We start from the raw sequence: 23,415 nt of genomic DNA, 5'->3' as shown, positions 1-23,415 counted from the left end.
CCCTTCTTAGAATTGGGAACAAAACACCCATGGAAGGAGTTACAGAGACAAAGTTTGGAGCTGAGACGAAAGGATGGACCATCTAGAGACTGCCATATCTGGGGATCCATCCCATAATCAGCCTCCAAACGCTGACACCATTGCATACACTAGCAAGATTTTGTTGAAAGGACCTTGATATAGCTGTCTCTTGTGAGACTATGTCGGGGCCTAGCAAACACAGAAGTGGATGATCACAGTTAGCTATTGGATGGATCACAGGGCCCCCAATGGAGGAGCTAGAGAAAGTACCCAAGGAGCTAAAGGGATCTGCAACCCTATAAGTGGAACAACAATATGAACTAACCAGTACCTCCCGAGCTCGTGTCTCTAGCTGCATATGTATCAGAAGATGGCCTAGTCGGCCATCAGTGGAAAGAGAGGCCCATTGGTCATGCAAATTTTATATGCCTCAGTATAGGGGAATGCCAGGGCCAAGAAGTGGGAGTGGGTGGTTAGGGGAGTGGGTAGGGGAGGGTATAGGGGACTTTTGTGATAGCACTGGAAATGTAAATGAAGAAAATACCTAAAAAAGAAAAAAAACTCACAGGAAAGAGATACCAAGGATGAAATTAAAACAAGCCCCGAGATTCAGCTCTATTCCCTAATGGCCTATGGGCATATTGAGATTTTGCTGTGTATTGTGATGGTAAGTACAGGTCCCCAAGACCTGGTTGCTCCAAGATGAGAGAGTCCACACATAGACTCAAGTGACACTATGGGACTTTGCCCCCCCCCCAAGTTGTTTCGGATTGGTAAATAAAGATGCTGACAGCCAATACCCAGGCAGAAGAGACATAGGTGGGGTTTAGGGTTCCCAGTCTTTGGGGCTCAGATGGGAACTGGGACAAGAGAGAAAGTGAGAAGGAAGGAGAAGCTGCTACGGATTAGGTCAGTTCATGAAAATGTGTCCCTGAGGGTGGCCAACTGGAGGAAAGAGCAGCCCAGATGAAACATAGTAAATAATAACTCATGGTTACTGATAGGAAAGTAGATTCTAATACCACAGAGATATATGCCAAGCTCTTGTGCTGTTTAAGTCTTATTGTAACTAATAAAAAGTTGTGTGTCTTTTATCTGGGAACTAAATGATCAAGGTGGGGTAGAAACCTTAGATTGGAATTAAAATTTTTTTCCAGCACAGACAACCTCCAATAATAGCATGGAATTTTGTGTTGTCTTGTTTTGCCTTATCTTCTTAGGAGTTTGAAGGACAGTGGTTAATTGAGAAAACTAAATCCTATATAGTATAGAAATACTTCAATATCCTTTTGTAAAATGTCTGTACAAAATTATAATTGTAAAGTGCTACCAGCTCAGTTAATATCCTTGATTTCAACAATGCAAAGAGAAATTTGAACAAATCATGGGAATTTTCTTTTGGCAACACTTGCAGATAGTTCAGCACCATAGGACTAACTGCTAATTCATTTATTGGGACTGTAGCGCAGTGGGCCATTAAAAGCCTCTCCCATAAGATGTCAAACCACACAGACTGTGAATCTACAATTTCTCCTCACCTGTGGTACCACAGGGTAGGAAAGACTTTGGTCTCTGGAACAACTTTGATTAGTGACTTACTTCCCATCCTACCCTAGTTCAGAGTCTAGTTTCAGAAAAGAACACCAACTTCTCCTGTTTTAACTCCTCCGTATTTGATGGTTGTTCATCAAGACATATCAATAGCTATCAGAAATCCATGTCCTCTGAAGCTCAACCATTGCAACAGAACCTTTGTCCTAGATAGATAAGCAGAAGATAGAGTTCTTTTCTTTTTCTTATCCTTATAGAGGCTGTAACAACAAACAGCAGACATATGTTTGTTATGGGTCCAAATTAGATTCCACATCGAATTGCCATAGAGTGTCTCCAGACCTCTCATGTCAGTCAGAAGAGCACCACTGTTCATAGAGTTATGTTTGGGTTTGCAAGTGGTTCTCAGGTAGAGGACTCTACTTCACATGACCACATTTCGTTATGGAAGGAAGGGCCTCGGAAGTAGTTATAGAAAATATTGGAAGTAACTTTGACTTCATAGCCTAGTGTTAAAGTTGGTTCTCTGTCTTACATTTAGTGCGTATCCCTAAGTATTGTGCATACACCTCACTGTTTAGAGTCCTGTCATCTTGCAGACATATAAAAATCATGTGGGTAGCCTCCAAATTATAATGCTAAAGCCTTAAGCCCCAGAAACACAATACTGTGCTTGAGAATGAGGCTTCACAGACCTATGTAAGTGTCTTTAAAGAAGCAATGCAAATAAAATGAAGCTGCCCAGTGAGGGCCCTAATCCAGTAGCACAAAGGCATAAGAAGACAGCAGGAATATATACTCACAGAAGAAATACCATGTGGATATGGAGCAGCCATCTGCCTTCAAGATGAGGACAGAGGCCTTAGGGAAAACTCCCTGGTTTACATTACAATCTGTAATTTATAGTGTCCAGACTGTGAAAAACATGAATTTGTATTGTATAAACCATCCAGTCTGTGGGATTTTTGTTTTTTGGTTTTTGTTTGTTTTTCTTTTATTTTGACAGCACCCTTTGCAAACTAATAAACTAATAATAGGCATTCTCCCCATCACTTAAGTCCTGAAGAAGCTGCCCTGCTTCCCCATGGGGGAACTCCCTGATTTGCTTCAGGTAACACTCCCTACCAGGAACACTGAAGCCTCTGTGGCCTACCATTAGTCATCTGTCAACAAATCCATCCTGTTTCAGCAAACTGAGGGTTTCAAATGCTAGCTTTCCTGTAGCTATCTGCAAAACTTCATAAGTGCTTCTGAGCAGCAAGAACTTCTATGGTTTAAGGAGAATGGCAATGACAATAGCCTAAGTGAAGACTACAACACAGTTGACATGACTCAACAGGGTCAAACAAACCCCCAAGCATAGCTGAGAGAGAGAGAGAGAGAGAGAGAGAGAGAGAGAGAGAGAGAGAGAGAGAGAGAGAGAGATCAATGGTTTATGTGCATTTGCTTCTTTTGCAGAGGAACCAAGTTTGATTCCCAGCACATTGGGCAGCTTACAACTTCCTGAATCTCCAGCTCCAGAGGATTCAATCATCGTCTGGTAATGATAATGATAATGAAGAAAAGAAGAGGAAGAGATGATAATCGTGAATTTAAAAAGCAGTTGAATTTAAGGGGTAAAATGGAAGAATTGGAGGAAGAAGAGAGGATAGGAGTTATGTAAACATAGCATTCATGTATGAAATCCTCAAAAATAAATTAAATATAAATAAATCAATGAACAACATTATCCTTGAAGAAACTCAGGGCTTTAAGTATCTTGGCTGTTGCTTCTGTGTTTGGATTATCATAGATTTCTTAAAGGCTGTCTATTATAACAATGTTACCAAGCCAATGGAACTTTTTAAAAACTGAGTTAATTCTATCTTAGAAAATAAAGACATAAAAAGAGATCCAAACCATCCTTGAGTTTGGCTGTCCAGACTACAACACTACACAAAGCATCCTGCCAACACTGAGAGCTCAAATATTTGTTAGAAGTCAATATCTCTCAGGCCAGCTGCTTGGACTTTTCCTCACCGATGGGACTCTCTCCGGGACTCACTCAGAGTTCCTCCTCACCAGACTCACAGAACACTCAGCAGTGTCGACTACATGGGAAGAATACACAGGTGCTGTATTATAAAAGCCTGGCCTTCTCTTTGGTCTTCTTAGCTCCTTCCACTTCCTGCTTCCTCTCTTAATAGACATCTTCAGTTTTTTTGTGGTGATGGACACGATTTATGTTAACATAGGGCCTTCAACATCATCCTGCCCTCAGATGATATTTTTATGAGGTCTGTAATTTATACGCAATATTCTTCGTTACCTGGAAATTTACCTCCACTTTGTTCTGGCCCTGAATTCAGACGGAATCACCAGATTAGGGCAAGGCATTTGCTGCCATCTGCACTCGCACAGAGCAGCGAGGGTCTGGGGTGGTGCGCACTGTTTTGTGAGATGCTCATCTGTCCTTTCTGGATGTACCGATTATAGCCACTGTGAGTCATCAGCTAACACTCCTATACTGAGCTCGTGCCAGAGCCTCAGCCGCCCCTTCCTTTTCCCGCCCATCACAGCTCATGATCCCTTCAGCTTTGTCCTCTTAACCTTAGCTGTTTGGATCTCTGACTTCCTTTGCACTGATGATTATAATTGGGGAACTGTTCTCTGACATTCGGATGTACCTGATGCGACACAGACTCTCTGAAGATTCGTTTTCCTCATAGGGTTTATTTATAGCTGAGGATTGACATTACCTGAAATCAACCTTTTTTTCTTTTTAACTACAAAAGGAAATGATCATGTTTGTTCCTTTTGTACAGAATTGGCACAAATATTAGGGGTTTATCTGTTTTCCCCTTTTCCAAAAAATTATTTCAGATACTCATAAGTGCATCAGATTTTTTCACTACTGCCAGTTCCAGGAAAATGCTTGTGAATAAGAGGTGAGTTAACTCAGAGCACACAGAAGAATAAACTTGGCTCTAAAGCCTCACTAAATATTGGCCATCTGGAAGTTTACATAGAAAACAAGCTATGGGGGGAAAGCCTAGTTCAACAGACAGCATTAACATGGCATTGGCTTGTTTTGTTAGTTTAACAAAGACATTGAAAACAAGTGGCCAGTTGAGCCTTGGTCCAATTTATGATCTTCTCTGAAGACTTATGACTTTGGTTAAGGCATTGGTTCTTAACTGGTGGGTCGTGACCCCTCTGGAGGTGAAGCTGCCCTTTCACAAGGGTCACCTAAGACCAGTGGAAAACACAGATTTTTATACTATGTTTTATAACAATAGCATAATTACAGTTATGAAGCATCAATGAAAATCATTTTATGGTTGGGAGGGGTCACAACATGAAGAACTGGATTAAAGGGCTGCAGCACTGGGAAGGTTGAGAAACATTGAGTTAAGGGAACAAAAGATCCAAAGAGGTAATTCAGTCATCCTTAACTGTGAGTGTTTATTGTAGATCTGTAGAATAAGAAGCACTTGTCCAGCTTCAGCTTTCTGATCACCCCGACCACCTTCTGTGGCATGTGGGGCCATTTTGTCCCTTCCCTGAACATCTAAGCAGTAGAGTGTCTAAAGCTATCAGCCAAAAAGTAAAGAAAAATTCCAGGGACTGGAGATCTTGTCTCACTCAGAGACCGGGCAGGTGAGACTCTGCAGGCTCAACAAACAGCCTTGCTCTTTCCTAACTCTGCTTTTATCCTGGGGACAGGCCTTCCTTCTCTCAGATCCAACACCAGCTTAGAAGTTCAGGGCCAAACAGTCTGGCCTTTCTTCTATGGTTCAGCATATCAGTTTTCTAACTGCCCCTGAATGGGATTTGTTAGACACTGATCCACTCATCACATTTTGTCTCTCCTAATACAGTCCTCCCCACACTAGAGAACAGAAAAACCACAAGAGCAGGCAATGGCTATAGGTAAGTATTCCTCCTTAAACAGTGATGCACTTAATGGGAAACTCTAATGTCAAGATAGACCAAGTGTCCCTGGCCGTGGTCTGGCAGGCGTCATGAAAGCAGCCCCGAAACGACTTCTGTTTATTTTGGGATGTTGACGTATATGGCTGTTGTTCAGCAACATAATCCTAAATACCTCAGCCTCTCTGCTTCTTCCTCTTTCTCTGACAGCTTTCTTTCCAGCTCTGCCTTCGCCTCTGAGAGTTCGAGCTGGAAACGAAGGATCTTGCTTTCATTCCGTTCCAGAGCTCCCTGTAACAGAAAGCACCCAAGGAAGTCTCTTTTTGAACAAAAATTGTATTTTCTTCCCTTAAAACCTATATACCCTGAACGCAATTCTCTTTAGAGTCAGTGGATGGAATCTAGGTTCAAGTCAGGCCCCTGAGGTTACAGTAGAACAAGCGAAGGCATTCATCATTTCTCATCTAGCCTATGGCTGGACCAGAGAGACAGCTCAATCAGAAAGGTTTTGCCTGGTGTAGGTGAGGGCTTGTGTTCCAATCTCAGTACTACTAGGGAAGAAATACATAGCTCCAAAACTAAAATGGCGAAGCATTTTTAAATAGAAAATCTCAATGAGCTCTGTCACTGTACTTGCTATTTAATTGCTGAAAATACTTGCAGGTATTTCTAATTCACTCCATCTTTTGGGGTGACTGAATGAAAGCTGCAGCGCTAGAATAGCAGAGGGGGCTGTCACCTGCTTGGGGCTGTCACCTGCTCGGAGTCATTGTTGATTTTGGACACCTGGAAAGTGTTCTCAAGTGAGTCACTTAACTGCAATTATTATTATTACTACAAACGGGAGCGTTAATGGGTAGGAAGGTCTTCGGGGACTGCGTATTCAGATAATAAAGGCCAAGGGACTTATTTCCAAGAATGCTCTTAAAGGGTCATTCAATTTTAAAAGTAGAAATTTGGTTAAAAAAATCTTCAAAGCCTTTTCTGAGGAAAATATGTGTCAAGGAGTGCAAACGAGCAAATGACAAAATACTCAAAGAATATGTAGCAGCATGCACCGCACTGCCAGCTGCCAGCCAGCCAAATCTGGACAGTCCAGACTGAGGGATAGCCTTGCACCTTCTCTGAGGAGTGCTTTCTATGTAGTCACCGCTAAACAGCAGCGATGACAACAAAAATGAGCTGTTGGGGATATTAAGGATATTTATGTCCTGACAGACATAAATCAAACGCAAATGCTCCACAGCAATCTCGGCAGAGGGAATGGGTAGTTTGTTTCAGGGGAAACTCACCCTCTCGAATGTACTGAGAAAGTGAAATCATTACAACCAACCTCAAATCAATTCAGTCTTATGGCTTTGGATGGATTATTGAGTTTTTCATAAAGCCACAGCCCCCAAAAGAAATAATCTCAAATTACAAATATGTGTGAAAACTGATGAATCTGTGAGGCTGAAGTTACAGCTGGACAAGAGAAAAGTGAGGTGTGCTGCCATCTAGTGGTAGTGACGGTACAAGTGTTATGGTCTCAATACAGCTTTGCTATGGTCTCTAGTTCATTTAAAATACAACTATCCCAATATATTACACAAAAATAAAACTGCCTCCAAATCATATTTTATTGCTATAATGTTTAAATACATAGTAAAAGTTATTTCTTTTATTTAACGTGGTGGTTTTAGAAAGTCCCCAGCTAGAGGAGCCAGAGATGCAAAGACAAGTAAATTAAACAAAGTTCTCAACTTTGTACAAACCAGCCTTCCCAAGGGGGTATCACTGCCGACTAAAGGGCTTGTCAATAAAATGAAGAGATCCTCAGGAAATGTTTATGTATGAAGGAGCAATAAGTGCGCTTTACGTCAATGGTGCACACCAAAGTGTGGTACATCTGCCTTGCCAGTATCTTACTGAGATGGAGAGGTGAGGCAGCTCCAGCAGTAATTGCTTGGATGGAGAAGTTCTCACAGTATAATTTTCTATTACCATACTCCCCAAGAGGCCCCATCTAAAACAGTCCACCGCATCTTTCAAAACTCATTTCGTCCATGTGAAGGGTATGTGTATTTCAATATGTCCAGATAGACACTCAGGGGCTGCTTCAAGATGAAATGCAGCTGAGAGCGAAGAGTCTCCCCAGAGCTCATGGCGGATCGACCACCTAGTGACTCTGGAAGGGGGACTTCCTTTGCGGAACACATCATCTTCTTTAGCATCAAATCTTCTCAGTGGCCCTGTCAATCACCTAGTCCACATCTAGAGATAAAGCACGAGATGTTTCCAGAATGCAGAAAGCATCTCTGTTAAGTATTCTATACATAAATGGCCTTCCAAGGATGGAGTGAGTGTCTGAGCATTTCATGTGGAGTCTCATCTTACCAACAGATTTGGGATGGGGGAGGGTGCATTTAACAGACTGTTTTAAGAAGGCATCCTTACATACAAGTGAATTTAAACTTGCAACTTTGGATAAATATTTACTGAGTATCCTATGGATCCACAGTCTTCCAGCAAATGTATCTCCATGATAATATCCCAGGATATACCAAGGGGCCTGGTTTAAATGTAGATTTTGATTCAATAAAGTTGAGGACAGGAAGATATTCTGAACGTCTAACAAGCCCCTAAATGTTCATGTAAATGCTCTGTGAGGGTGAAGGCGGGGGACAAAGTCAATAAACACATCGTGGTTGTTTGCACTGTGACTGGAGGACTTGCACTTATAGGTGCCTATCTTGCTCTCTAAGCCTGTTTGTTTCCTTTGTAAAATGGAAACAAGGGTTTGATGGGGACGATTAAAGCATGTGGCATATAGCAAACACCCGAGTAAGTGCCACACTGTGGTGGCCATTTCTAACGGTGGCAGATCTGCTTTGCCCTATGAGAGCTTCACACTCCCTGGCAATCTACCTCTGTTTCTTCCAGCCTCACTTGGACTTCAGTCTTCTCTTGTTCAATCAACTTCTTGGCCTTTTCCACTTCAGCCAAATTCTTTATCCCTTCTCTTACCTGGTTTGTGAGACTACAAATCTGTTCTGAAAGACAGAAGATCAAGCATGTTAGTGGAAACCCACTCTCACACACAATCTCTTTTTCTGGGACCATGTAGCCCTTGGCAACTCCCTGGGAAAGCTAACCCTCATCTATAGAGAACCTTATTTGGGAGTAAGGTAAAAGAAAACACTTCTTCAGTGTGTTCCTTTGTCCTCTGCCAAAAGGTGACCTCAACAGTTAGTGAACACAGTGCTTCTTGGGGTCTTGTCCATTGGAAAGCCTGTGTAACTTGACAAGGTACTTCTGTTTGCTGGGACCATGGCTGAGTCCACCTGGAGATCCACACACACACACCCCCATGCACACACACACACACACACACACCAGAAATCCCTGCCCTTCAGTGGGCAAGTTTTAACGTCAACACCACTGGCTACCATTGTCCCAACCACACCACTCAACACTGGAACAGAACACTTAAACATACACCAGGTTATCATCTACAACAGTCAGAAAAGCAGACGAGGCTCTGGGAAGACAATGGCTGTCACTCAGGAAAATGACAGTTGTGGTTAGACTTTCATGGATGCAAAGTCTGTGACAAATTAGGTCACAGCAGTGAGGAACCTCCACTACCTGACACTATCTTGTGGTTGGGTCCGACACTTCACACAGAGGGAGGCTTTAAGCCCTAAATGTTATCCTGTATGCTTGGGGATTTACCAAGCCATGGAGAGAACTCAACAGATCACCTGTTCCTCTGGTACTCAGTCCTGGCCTGAGATGAAATGGGTCAGTCTCAGTGCCAGGTGTGAACTATATCTCTATAAGATGTTGTTGGAGAGACCCAAGATTCCATCTCCCCCCCCCCCAAGACACAGGCTATTGACATATGTCTTGACTAACTACCATAACTGAACTCTAAAACCCTATTTCTGGAGTCATTAAACACTTCAGTTTCAGGAAATAGAGAAGCAAGCTGGAAATGGGCTGGAAATTTCCAGAAGGTGGTATATAGAGTTCTGGGAGGAAAATTATCAATGCTCTCACTGTGAAGTTTGCATGATCTCATACTGACCTTCCAGGCAAAATACACTCACTAACACAGCAGAGGCATGACTGTTATGAAGGTAACCCAACATTTGTTGATTTGATTTAAGGCTCACTCTACAATAGGAAAGTCATATCTAGTACTACAAACCTGGTCAAAAGTCAACTGTTGGGGCAATCACAGACCCCAGTGAGAAAGTTGACCCTGCTGCCTTGCTAAAGGACTTGCTGTTACATTGCCACAAGACATGCATAAGATTGAGACCACCCTCATGGATGGGGAGGAGTTTATAAGGCCCCACCTGTCCTGGCCATCTGTAAGCAGTCAACAGCTACAAGGGAATAAGGAGTCCTTGTCGATAGATCATTGATTTTGTGCCCATGGCTAAGTAAATGTCCAGTCTATGCTCATGGGAGCTTCACTAATTAAATCCAGCCTATTAGCAACAACCACTGTAAAGGCAGAAATGTAAGAGACAAACTGGTTCCAGAAAAGAGAGGCTTCAACAGAAAGAGGGGAGATAAGAGAGGAGATAATGTTGGATGTATATGATTAAAATATATTACATAAATGCTTGAAATTATTATGGAACAATGATTTAAAGGATTCCAAAATTCTTGCAAAAAATTAGATAGAAGATTATATGAATTATAATAATTAGAAAAAACTCAAAGCAGGCTCTTTTCAACTCTCACTAAACTGTATGATCATCTTAAGAGCTTTAAATTGAAAGCCCAAAAGTATGTAAGCCCCATCCCAGGCCACACATGGAATCCATTGGACTCGACTGAGAGCTTATTAAAAATGAAAATTCATAAGCTCTACCTCAGACCCACTGATTCAGGAGCTCTATGGTAGGTGTTGCTGTCTGTTCCCAGGTGGAACATGACTGAACTTTGTGGCCACTGATCCAACACAGACCAATCGGTGACTTAATCGTGGACTGAACAAGGCCACCAACAAGACTCACTCATGCCTCTGAGAATAACTGATTTACATCCAGGGCACTTCAGGGTTTCCTTGCATATCACTGTAGGCTTTGAAATAACTTGGCAGTCTCTTTGAGTTGCTCTTGGGCAATATATCAGAAAGTTTAAGTCTATTTCCTCAAACTCATCAATTTCACTTCTAGAGATCTATCCAATTGAAATATTTTAAATATGCATAAATACATGTGTGGGAATGTATAGTATATAATTATTCAGAATTGTGTATAATCGGGTTTAAAATTAATGAGATGTAGTTAACTAGGTGTGAGCTATACTTATTATGAAGTATTATGCAGTTTCTTTTTTTAACAAGGTAGCACGTCTCCAAGGCTTGGCATGCTAAGAACCACAAGGTGCATAGGACAGTAGCATAGCTCAGTAAAGTGTGCACAGACAGGAGCCCAGATGGCTGGGCTCAAATCCCAGATCTATAACTTATGAACTGTAAATTCAGACTAGTAACCTAACCTTGTATTTTGCAGATAAGGACATTAAAATGAAGACTAATCTCACAGTTGAACTACGAATAAACGGATGTACATGAACCTAACATACAAGATGGGTTATGGGAATTTTAAATATATTCAAAATGTATTGATAAGTGAAAGACAAATGGTACAGAAAATGTATAATTTGGGCAATATATTCCTATGAATATGAATGCAGGAAATCGCAATAAAGCTATGGAAATGAAGATACTGTTGAGAATGGTTTCTTTATAGTAAAGAATAAGATCAAAGGTGTAGCCCTAATATTACCTTTAGAATTAACTCAATACAAATAACATCTTCAGTATTATTTTCAGAATGAAGTATTAAAACTTTGAAATGCCAAGGCTCCCCACCCCAGGAAAACAGCTTTGCCCTGAAGCCAGATGCTCCCCAAACCTTTGCCTTGCTTTAGCTATGAGCCCAGCTGACAGTACCCTGAAGGTCCTGGTTCTGCCTCTTCAAGGTCTCCTGGGCCTCGGTGCTCTCCTCACAGGCTTGCCTGAGCGTGAGGACCTCAGAGCTGAGGGCCCGGGTCTCCTTCTGAGAAGCCTGCAGCAGCTCTTGGGCCTCCTCCAGCTTCTGCTTCCAGGAAGTCAGTGCCTTGTCAGAGTGCTGCTGTTTCTGCCCCAGAGCCACTGCCACAGAGCGAGCCTTCCCCAGGTCAGAAAGGGCATCCCCCAGCTCCAGCTGGAGCCTGTGCCTGGCCCGCTCCAGGGAGGCATTCTTGGCATTGGACACCTCCATGGCTTCCGCAGCCTCCTGCAATCGAATCGCCAGCTTCTTCCTGAGGAGAAAGCCAAAGGGTTCGGTGACTGAGACCAGCACAGGACATTCTATGTGCCTAGAGCAAGCATCAAAGCGTCTGGTCCACAGAGTCAGCTTCGTACCAATGCCCAGACTCTGGCTTCTGTGTCCACAGGGATGCTACTTACCGTCCCTTACCACCCCGATCTGAAATTCGGACTCTCTTTGAACTCCTACTAATATTTGCTTATCCTAACACTTTCATAGCTATAAAATATTACTGATATTTCCTAAGAAATAGGACAAACAAGTTTGCTTTGAACATCTTACCAACAACAAGCTGCTTACAAATATTTACGCATGTTGGCAGAATCCCTAAAGCGTTCCTTGGATGTGTCTTCCAGAGAACTCTGTTGTGCTCTCCTGCTCAGCCTCTTCCTGTTATCACTTGCTTTCCAGTTCTTACAACTCCCCCTTCTCTGTCATTTCCTCAGCATCTCGAACTTCCAAATCTGCATCCATCCCAGATCCGCCTATACAGTGCTCCTTTAGCATGTCTCACTGTTTTAACCTCCCTCCAATACTTTGTATGTTAGAGTGACATGCTCAGCGTACCTCCTCTGTCCAGGCGGCACAGAACTCTTGGGAATTCTAATGCATGGACTACATTTTCTTGCCCAAGTGTCCCGCAGAAATGCAGCCGCACCACTAGACTCCTTCATTAAAATGAGTAGATTTTTTTTCTTTCATGAAACTAACTGTAGGTACCACTGTGACTATATGAGAAAGGGCTTCATTAATTTAGAAGAACCACACAACTAGCCCTATAGCAGTATGACATGGCTCCCTGTGTGGGGGATTCTAAAGGTATCCAGTCTGTGCTTGTTATCTGGAAGGCCATGAGCTCTACTCCTTCAGTGTTCACTGGCTTCATAATGTCACACTTCTATACACTTTCATATAAGAAATTCTGGCACACCAGCCTGAAAGAGTAGGCTGCTAAAATCATTATATGTATTTTAATTATGCCCTCTGTGACTGGCACCAGAAAACTGCTCTGGTTTGGAGACTAACTATTCTGGCTTTCTCAGGACTGAGAGTTTTTAGTAAGACTGGAGACATTTACTATAACGTCTGAGAAATCCCAGAGCAAACTGGACACACTGACCGCTTTATTGTATTGATAATTTGCTGTATATTTAATAGCAACGACTACTGTTTTGTGCTGTAACTTTCCAACAGCACATGCTTACGCAACTGCCTACCTTATAAAAAGAGATGTGAGAGAATAAGAAATTAAAAATGTTATTCTCAGAGCTGAACTAGAAAACAGGCACAGGGAGAGGATCTTTCACTCTCCAACTGAAACTCCCAGGACTTTTCACTTCTCTATAGCTGCTTGCCTTCCTGGGGTTATTAGGAGGAAACGTATATTTATTTAGTATTCAAATAATGTAAAAACAATACCATTCAAATATTAGCATGTTACCCAGAGTTTTCCTTTGTCCATCACCTACTATGAAATCAATTACAACAAGCACATGTGGTCAGATGCATTATCTACATTCTTTCCTTCCTTTCTCTCTAACATCCAAAGAATCAGCTATCAGCTACAATGATGAGTAGACACTTTCAACTGGAATCTTCAGTCACTAACAAGAATATAAGGATAGATTATTTAGAAGTGAATGACAGATTTGGATATAAATTGGTTTTTTTCCAGTCAGCTCTCCACTTTTCTGGGATCCAGGATTTTGTAAACACCTACTGTGGGTATTTTTAGTACCTGTCATTCCTAAGCCCTTCTTGAGCTACTGGGGATAGAGGGTGGATTATTTGGTTTCCTTCTGGGAGACAGCATAACAGCTATTCTGTAAGTGTGCTCGCAATTCAGGTGAGGAATTGAACATTATTTCCGGTTGAAGCGAAAAAAGAATTGTATTGATCATTCTTGGATCTTTGCCAAGTTACCAAATCATGTTCTTTAGATTAAACCTTTAATGGCTGTAAGCTGGAGAGTCCGTTTTATGATTTCTCTCAAACACACGCAGTTACTCAATCCATAAGCCAATAAGCACTCTTTGGTGCTGGATTTTTTGGACTAGCTGATCTCCCAACTCCTAAAGAGTCTTAGAATAGCCTTCAAAACTATGGTGTGTCACTAGCTATAAATGTAGTAGTATAACTTTAGGAGTATCCCGGGGATGAATTCTTTAAAAGGGGCCTTTGATCCATAAGACAGAAGGATAAATGTGATAATAAATGTTACCAGGTTTTCAGTTGTCCCATCTCTACAGACCGCTTCATAGTTTCCAAGTCTGATACCAAAGGCCCAGTGCCCCTCATGATGGATACACATTCATATATGAAATTAATTATTTCTTGTACCAAGTAAAGTGTATGATTACACGGTGGCAAAACCACTCGTCTACATGCACATGAGACAGAATGAGAAAGTTCTGGCTCTCAGCAGAGAGGTGCCTGGCCTAGGGAGCTTTGGGATAAAATAGTGTATACAACTTTCTGGTGTTCCTTATTTATTTCTAAATAAGTTTCCTTTTTTAATAAGACCACAAGTGGTCTGAGATGGTCTGGAGAAGAGAAATAGAACAGGAAATAATGCCTGGATCAGAAATAAACTTAATGAACGAAACCATTAAGCCGGAAGTCTTTACCTTGCCCTTGTAAACTGGAACAGACACCAAGACGGTGAATGTGTAAGAACCCTCAAATAAATCTGGGAACATTTCCTGTTTAATCCTGTAGTGATAATGTCAGTCTGAGTAAGTTTATAGAAAGATAATATGCAGAAGATTTTAGGAAACCAAGTATCAGGGAAGCTAGGTTATTCATTAGAAGTCTTACTGCATCTTACTGGAGAATATTATAATAATAAGGATAGTAACTTCGGAGAGACTAAGATTTGGTACAAAAAAGGGGACATGGCTTACATAAATTTCTAGCTTCATAGAAAGGCTTGGTGCACAAGACTGCCTGGCCCCATAGAATTGTAGAAGAGCTGAAGAAAAATTACCCTTAGTAAAACAAATGAAAGAAACAAAAGAAGCTTTGGAGGCCCTAAAACACTCTTCTCACATACAATGGTGGGATGAGATTAAAAAGTATATGGAAAGACATAAACAAGAACTAGAAAGAAAATAAGAAATAAAAAGGCTTAAAATAGGTTATAATCCTGCTTATTGAGTTTTTGCTTTGGTTATTAAAATCAAATGTAAAAGGTTAACTTTCCTCAGACTTCAAACAGTTTAGCACCGGTAACCACAAAGCTTCCCTCCCTGCCTTAGCTAAAATTTGTCTAGCTAGCACAGGATATGTGACCATTGAACTTTAGGCTATAACCACTTAAAAAATGTTTTGTCTCATTCTCATTGAATAGCTATGTATTAGAAATCCTTTGAAATGCAAATATGAAATGTTGTAATTAGGGCTGTAAGAAATATAAATGAACCCTGTGGCCCTGGGAAAGCAGCTTCAGTCTCCGTGCTTTGTCTCTCGAGTACAGACACAGATGATACATTCTCAGAAGCTCAGGAAAGATTCAGACTGCTGTTGGAGCAATCCTTGAGTCACCTGTTACATCCACCCTACTCGGGGCCTGTATTCTATTGGAGCTGGTCCCCAGCAACAAGTGCTAGTGGCCCAATTTTTAAAGCATAACTCAAAGTCCCAGAACTCTAGAAGTATTTTTATGATGCCCCTAGAAAGAGCCTTTTTCTTTTTCTAAGACCTTTTTATAGCCTCAATAACCTATATTACAATAGTTTAGCTTTTCTATATTATATGCTTCTTGCCAGAAGTAACTATTTCATCTTTTGTCTTGGGCTTATTAGAAATCTCAAGAAGGATTTGTTAAGCTGACATCGTGAGGAGGCACTGCATTACTCTCATTCTCCTGTACATGACAAATTCCTGGTTGAGCATAGCCTTGATCTACTCACTTGGCTTCCTCCAAGTCTTCAGTTCTCTGCATAGCATCATGTTCATACTTCGCTCTCCACTGTACTGTTTCCTTGTTGCCTTTAGATAGAGCCCGGTGCAGCTCAGCCTTGACTTCTTGTTCTTCTTCATACTGCTCTCTCAGAAGGTCATAGTCATGCTTGGCTGACTGCAGGGCATGGCTCAGGGCACTCTGAGACTGTAAAACACACACACACATGCCTGTTTTACCATTAGCAATACAATATTTGGAAGGGACATAGTCTTTTCAAGTAAAGCCAACACTATCTATAAAATTCAAGTTGAACTTAAACCCAGGGAGGTAAGCACTTTATTAGGCAAGGGTCCATCTGGGAGCACATGGACGAGCTAATGGCATCCTCTGCCACATATCCCCATGGTGAATGAGGAGCAACAACACCAAATGATATTGATAGAATAAGCACAGAATTCTGAAGAAAACTCTAGAGATTTATAAAATATCATTTAATAAAAATATTCAGATATCCAGAAGATGTTCCAACTGGTAAGAAGGACACATGCTCCACTATGTTCATAGCAGCCTTATTTATAATAGCCAGAAGCTGGAAAGAACCCAGATGCCCCTCAACAGAGGAATGGATACAGAAAATGTGGTACATTTACACAATGGAGTACTACTCAGCTATTAAAAAGAATGAATTTATGAAACTCCTAGGCAAATGGATGGACCTGGAGGGCATCATCCTGAGTGAGGTAACCCAATCACAAAAGAACTCACATGATATGTACTCACTGATAAGTGGATATTAGCCCAGAAACTTAGGATACCTGAGATATAAGATACAATTTGCAAAACACATGAAACTGAAGAAGAACGAAGACCAAAGTGTGGACACTTTGCCCCTTCTTAGAATTAGGAACAAAACACCCATGGAAGGAGTTACAGAGACAAAGTATGGAGCTGAGACAAAAGGATGGACCATCTAGAGACTGCCATATCCGGGGATCCATCCCATAATCAGCCTCCAAAGGATGACACCATTGCATTCACTAGCAAGATTTTGCTGAAAGGACCCTGATATAGCTGTCTCTTGTGAGACTATGCTGGGGCCTAGCAAACACAGAAGTGGATGCTCATAGTCAGCTATTGGATGGATCACAGGGCGCCCAGTGGAGGAGCTAGAGAAAGTACCCAAGGAGCTAAAGGGATCTGCAACCCTGTAGGTGCAACAACATTATGAACTAACCAGTACCCCGGAGCTCTTGACTCTAGCTGCATATGTATCAAAAGATGGCCTAGTCGGCCATCACTGGAAACAGAGGCCCATTGGACATGCAAACTTTATATGCCCCAGTACAGGGGAACGCCAGGGCCAAAAAGTGGGAGTGGGTGGGTAGGAGAGTAGGGGGGAGGGTATGGGGGACTTTTAGGATAGCATTGGAAATGTAATTGAGGAAAATACCTAATAAAAAATATTTTAAAAAATATTTCACTAATGAAAAAAAGAATGTATTCATTTCTTTTTATGATCTTATATGCTTTATTAGAAAAGTTTTAGATGTAATAAATTACTTTAGTGAAGATGTAAAAAAAAAATTCAGATTATAAGAATTCCATAAGTATCCAGGTTGAAGGGGTGGGGGTATGATGAGTTTTTCTGTGGCATCTCAACAGTCTTGAGAAATATGAAGATAACAGGCACCAGGTTCTAAGAGATTCTTAAAGATCCTTAAGAGTTTTGGCCAATACAAGTCTGTACCATGATAGCACACTCAAGTAAGTTAAAAATCCAAAGCAAAGGGAGAGTTATAAATCTAGAAAAGCAGTACTAATTCACGTTGTGGGGAGCTCCAATTACACTAATAGCAGACTCTTAGCAGAACGTTTACAAGCCAGGAGGAAATGGAATGATATGATCAAGTTCTCAGGAAAGAATCCTTCAACCATTAAAGAGAAATAAAGACAATCTAAGGTAAGCAAAGGGGAGAGGACTCACCATTGTGGGTGAGACTGGTTTCGTAGAAAGCACAGAGGACTTACAGAGAAATGAAGCTCCACACAGCTGAGAACAGTAGTATCATTATGAAGGATAATATGTGGTTATAGAAGGGCAGTGGTGCCATTTTGAAAGCACACATACACTGTGGTGCAGCTGTTTTGTCTGGCTAGGACATGACTACTGCCATCTTGGAGGAGAGCAGCTATAATCACTTGCAGGAGACCCTCTAGAGCCTGGGCCTATTAGCATTATGTTGTAGAGGAAGTGTAAAGGCCCATGGGCTTATGAGACTTAGAGTGACTGGGCTTATGACTCTGTGATAGCCTCACAAGGTTCCTCTACTTCTCAAGGTTATAAAGAACATGGAAAGTTGTCTCAGGGTAGGGAACTTGGGGTGTGCAGCTGCCAATATGTCACCTGGTATGACTTTCAATGGTGCATGTTTTTGTGAGTGAGAGGTATGCTTCAATGGTATAGCTGCCCAGACACATCCCAAAGGTTTCCTGGTGGTATCTTCCACTCACCCATGTTCCTGTAGGTAGTCACATTAAACTCATTGGTCCATCATACGGGACCTGGAAGAACGTTTCTCTTTGATATGTTGGTACCCTCTCTATATATGGTGGATAGATGTTTCTTTACTTTTCCCCAGGGAGGAAAATGATGTGTTGCACATATATAAAAAAATCTCAATTGTAATGTAAGTATACAAAAATATTTTTTAAAAAATAATCAAACTTTATGACAACATAAAATCAGCAAACACCAAAAGCAAACCAGAAGAGAGATGGAAAGGGACAGAGAATATATAAAATGATCAGAAACCAATGAACAGAAGTAAGTTCTTACACATCCATAGAGTGAAACTCACTGGAAATGTACCACTTGGAGATGGACGATTAAATGCTTGACACTTGAGAACTTTCAGCTCAAATAGCATGGTAGAACCACACACCTTTCTTGACCTAAATCTGACAAACTACAGGTGTAATTTTAATAATATGGAAACTCCTTCAGGTACCAGCGGTCCTCCCAGCACAAAGACCAACAGGCCACTTCCCCACTATGTGCTGAGTGTTTCTCCCTTGCTCCTTTTCAAGAGGAAACATTGAGTCTCACCATCCAAGCACTGCTTTTGGTTTGCTTTGTTTTGTTTCTTAAACATCTGCCACCTGACTGGGGAGACATGATTGCCATATTACCCTACTCTCCTCCTCCAGCTGTGCTCTCAGTTCTTCAACTTGCCGAGTGAAATTGCTCTTTTCCCGGCAAAGTTGGCTTATCAGGGCCTCCTTTTCTTCTAGTCTTTTAAAGAACTCACCTAGAGAAAGATTCATAAGATAAATTAATTATGGTCCTTCTCAGTGATTGCTATTACTGTTTATTGACTTTCAAGACCATCACAAGGACTCCCACACAAATACTGTTTACATTAAGAGAACACCCAAGAGCATACTATCAAAACCAAGACAATGAGCCTTTCCCTGACACAGAAGGGAACCCTAAAAGAACTGATCTTTAGCAGTAAGTCAGTTTTTCTGGTTGAAAATTACAGGGGAGGCAGCAACGCATCTTCTTACCACTCTCACTCTGTAGCTTTGTCTTCTGTGCTGTCAGATCATGTGCTAACTGAGTCACCTCATCCAGTTTTGTATTTGCTTCATTCAAGCGCCTCTCATACAGACCACAGAGTTTCTCAGCATTTGCCTGTGAGTTGCAAAAGAAGGGTTAGTCTTGGCATAGAAGATCCACAATAAATTAGCTACTTAGGATGGGTGGCAATGCTTTCTCCAGGACCTGTATGACTTCTGCTTCTGGAGTAAAGACCACAGCCAGCTTCAAGAAAATGTATCTTCTAAATTAAACACCTTGAAAAACAAACCCCAAAGCTTCTCAGTACTCAACTCCAACTGCCTGGATTCTCAGAGCCTCTCTAGAATTCTACAGTCCTCTAGAAAAGGCAGCATGTCACGTGCCAGTGTAGTGTCAGATGTAATCATATAATGATACGGTATTAAATATTCATCTTTCTCTTCCAAATAATCTGTGTTTCTTGGAGATAAATGTTCTGCTCAGTCTTAGATATTTGGTTCTTAAAATAAAGCTTAAATGTATTAGAGGAGAAGAAGAAAGGAAAAAAGATGGATAGGGAGGGGAAAGGAATAGAAGAAAATTTAGAAGGGCGAGCGGGGTTAACAGGAGGAACTGGATAGATCTGAGCTCCAATATCTCCGTACAACATCTGTGTAAATAACTGTACCCTCTCACCTAGAGGGCTGAGGTTCAAGACAATCCTGCTGACTAGCATTTCAGTTTCCAACTCTAGCTTCTCTGAATTGGCTTTTCACTCTCAGTAAAAGGGATACATCAGCCTTCTTCCCTGATGTAAGTAACAAGTAATCAAGTCCAATCACCAGATTCTTGTCACAATCTGGAAACTGATGCAAGTCATTTTGATTCTCATGGTCCTCAGAGAGGAGTAGATGCACGAATGAAGTGGGATGACCACCTAAAAATTAATTAGAGCTTGCACTCTCATGATTGATATGAATAGAGATGATAAATTATGTTGGTGTGCTCTGTGGTTCTATAGACTTTAAATTGTGAGGTTTTTTTTTTTTTTTTGATGTTTTGTTTTGTGAAACCCTTCTGTCTTCCCTACTGATGACAGTAATAGTAAAAATAACTACAGTAGAAGTTAACACTTCAATAGGCTCTTTAGATTATATGTTAATTTTCAATTTCTGTAACAATCACATACATTCATTATCTCTCTAAAGAGAGATGGTTTCCTCGGGTCTTTGAGGAAACACAGAGACCCAGGGAAACAGTGAATGATGGCGGGAAACTTCATAGATGCAATGTTAGCTTAATTGTTATAAAATACTACTGGTCAACATCAGGCAAATTTAGAGGCACCCCAGGGCAAAACTAGTGGAAAACTTCTGAGCCAACAAAACTCTTAGACATTTCCAGATGGAGCCTCTGTGGTGTTATAGATTACTCTCTTTAAGCTTATGCTAGTGCGTATTCTAAATGTTCCACAGCCAATTACTAACTTTTACCTTGTACCAAATGAATACTTAGCATAAAATAGGTACTTAGTAAATGCCTACAACATTCAAACTATTGTAGAGCTTAGTAAGAGTTTACAGACTGAAGTCATGCTTAAACTTTCCTCATAAAATACAATCCAAGTATTGGTTTTCTTACTTGGATAGGATATTCCAGATTATCAAAGACAAAGAAGAAGTAGAGGAAAAAGATGAGGAAGATGAAGATGAAGAAGACAAAGATGAACTAGAAGGAGCAGGAGAATTCCATCATATACCTATTGGGAGGCTGACAGAGAACACCATGAAGTTCCAGCTAATGGATATTGTAAAGTGCATACAGGCTTGTTAGTAGTAGGAAAGCCAAGCCTGGTAGAGACTCAATAACCAGGTTCTCATACAATACTACCACATAATGGTGGCCATAGCTTTCATGGTAAATACCAGGTGTGTTTAATTATCTACAAACTACACACAATGAAAGAAGATGGAATCGTGATTAATGTAACCATTTTTAGGTCACCGGCTATTGTAAAACGTATTTTAAATGTGGAATATATTTTCTCACATATCCAAAAATGATTTTGATAATTATAGTTGATATGTTTTGTTCTTTCCTCACAATCTCTCTCAGAGGTTGAAGATGGCTTTATTTTATGAAAGAAAACAGTATCCCAGAGGCTTAATATCCTGCCCACATTCAGAAGGATAGTAAGTGTCAGACTAGAATTTGAACTAAAAATGCCTGTGTGGATGTAATTAGAAAGAAAACAATATATAAGGAAACATAAAATATTAAATTCTTAGACATCTATCACATGAAGAAGTAAGACAATTATCACATAAAGGAGATGTAAAATATTAAATCACTAGATGTACTAAATGACACTTGCAGTCCAAAGCCTGGGTCACTTAGAAGAACAGATAAATGCATTACTATATAAACTATATTTTTTAAAAATCTCCAATAAGAAATGGCTAATCAAATAAGGGACCAGGAAAGAAGCAGGTGATAGAGAGAGAAGTGCCAAAGGAAACAGCTGCTTCAGGAGGAGGTGATGGGTTTAGACTCATATGTGCTCATTGATGAGAAATAAGATATTACTGAGTATAAAAGATACTGTTTTTAAGAAGAGCAGAGAGGGTTGTGAGATGCACTTCTGGTCATACCTTGGAGTATACTCTGTTACATATCTCTCTCAAAGGAGTGAAGGATGATGAATATCCATAAGATATCTCGCTGGAAAAAAGCCAGAAGATGAGCCACAGAGTGGTAGTATTTTAGGAGACATTCATGTGATGACATAGCTGAGCTGTACATACTTGCAAATTTTCAACCTACCCGGGGAGACAAAAAAGCACTGCTTCCTTTAGACATAGCTTCACACGCTGGGTACCTAGGAGTAGTGCTAGAAACTAGTAGGGTATTTTAATTAATAAAGCACTTTATAAGCAGGATTTGCAATAGACCATATGGATATGTATCTATAAGTTGCCCACACAGAAATATAGCTTGCAAAAGAATTATAGCTTCAAAAGAGCTTCATTTTAAACCTAAAGATAAATAATAAATTTTGATTTGGGGGAAGAGGAAGCTAATGGGATGTATGATCATCTCAATTCTCTTTCTTAAGATGACTAACAATGCTATATCCCAGAAAATGCAAACAAAACTATGGTAATGCAAAATAGTGTGAGAATTTCTATCAGAATCTCTTGCATTTGAAAATGCTTTAGCTTTCATTGATCAATGGCATTCTTTCCATTATAACTTGGGAAAACAACTCATATAAAAGTTCAGCATAATATTTATGTCTGGAAGAGTGAACACAATTTAAATTGTGCGTGCACGTGTGCATACCCACACAAGCATGTGAGCACACATAGGCACAACTGCCACAGAGCTCATGTGGAGGTCAGAGAAAAGCTTGCTGGAGTCAGTTCTCTTCTTCCAGTATGTGGGCCTCAGAGTCTGAACTCAAGTCACCAGGACAGACAGCAAGCACCTTTACCTAGAGGGCCATTTTGTCAGCCTCAGAACCAATATATTGTATCGAAATTAGTTACAGCATCAACAGAATGTGATCATGTGCATGCATGCATATAATTAGGAGATGAAGTCAATCTCTTCTGTCTAAATGTGATATTTTGGGCAAAGGGGCTATGTGGATGCTAATTCCAGCAACTGCAGAGACTGTTCAAATCACTGTAAATATGAACAAAATAAGATTTAGTTTCTACTTTAGAGAAGTTTTTCCTTTAAGAAAGGTTAGAACCGGGCAGTGGTGGCTCATGCCTGTAATCCCAGGACTTGGGAGGCAGAGGCAGTCGGATTTCTGAGTTCAAAGCCAGCCTGGTCTACAGAGTGAGTTCCAGGACAGCCAGGACTGCACAGAGAAACCCTGTCTTGAAAAAACAAAAAATAACAAAAAACAAAAAACAAAAACAAAAACAAAAAAAGGTTAGAAAACTTTAAAACAGTGTAAGAAATATCCAAAGTGCTACTAGAATTCTAGAACAGGCAAAATTTTAAAACAGAAAAAGAATTTGAGCATTCCAGAGAAGAAAATTACTGTAGAAAAATGGATGGCTGAGTGAGGTGGCACACACCTTTATTTGAAGTTCTTGAGAAGCTAAGGCAAGTAGATCTCTGTGAGTTCAATGCCTGGTCTA

At 40.7% G+C, this 23,415-nt stretch overlaps 1 protein-coding gene across 1 annotated transcript in view; it reads right to left on the bottom strand.

Annotated features, from left to right (window-relative positions):
• The window catches only part of Myh15 (myosin heavy chain 15), a 139,567-nt gene that overhangs the window by 28,227 nt on the left and 87,925 nt on the right, over window positions 1–23,415 (bottom strand). The window contains exons 28-33 of the mRNA XM_021185004.2: window positions 19,270–19,396; window positions 18,892–19,010; window positions 15,710–15,906; window positions 11,441–11,790; window positions 8,392–8,516; window positions 5,660–5,775 (exon numbers count right to left, since the gene is read on the bottom strand). Coding sequence (XP_021040663.1) covers window positions 5,660–5,775; window positions 8,392–8,516; window positions 11,441–11,790; window positions 15,710–15,906; window positions 18,892–19,010; window positions 19,270–19,396 — 1,034 coding nt within the window. The remainder of the gene's footprint in view (window positions 1–5,659; window positions 5,776–8,391; window positions 8,517–11,440; window positions 11,791–15,709; window positions 15,907–18,891; window positions 19,011–19,269; window positions 19,397–23,415) is intronic.

Source organism: Mus caroli, chromosome 16 (genome assembly GCF_900094665.2).
Source record: "Mus caroli chromosome 16, CAROLI_EIJ_v1.1, whole genome shotgun sequence".
Taxonomy (NCBI): domain Eukaryota; kingdom Metazoa; phylum Chordata; class Mammalia; order Rodentia; family Muridae; genus Mus; species Mus caroli.
The sequence above is the reverse complement of the archived record's forward strand: the minus strand, read 5'-3'. Positions and strand labels throughout refer to the sequence as shown.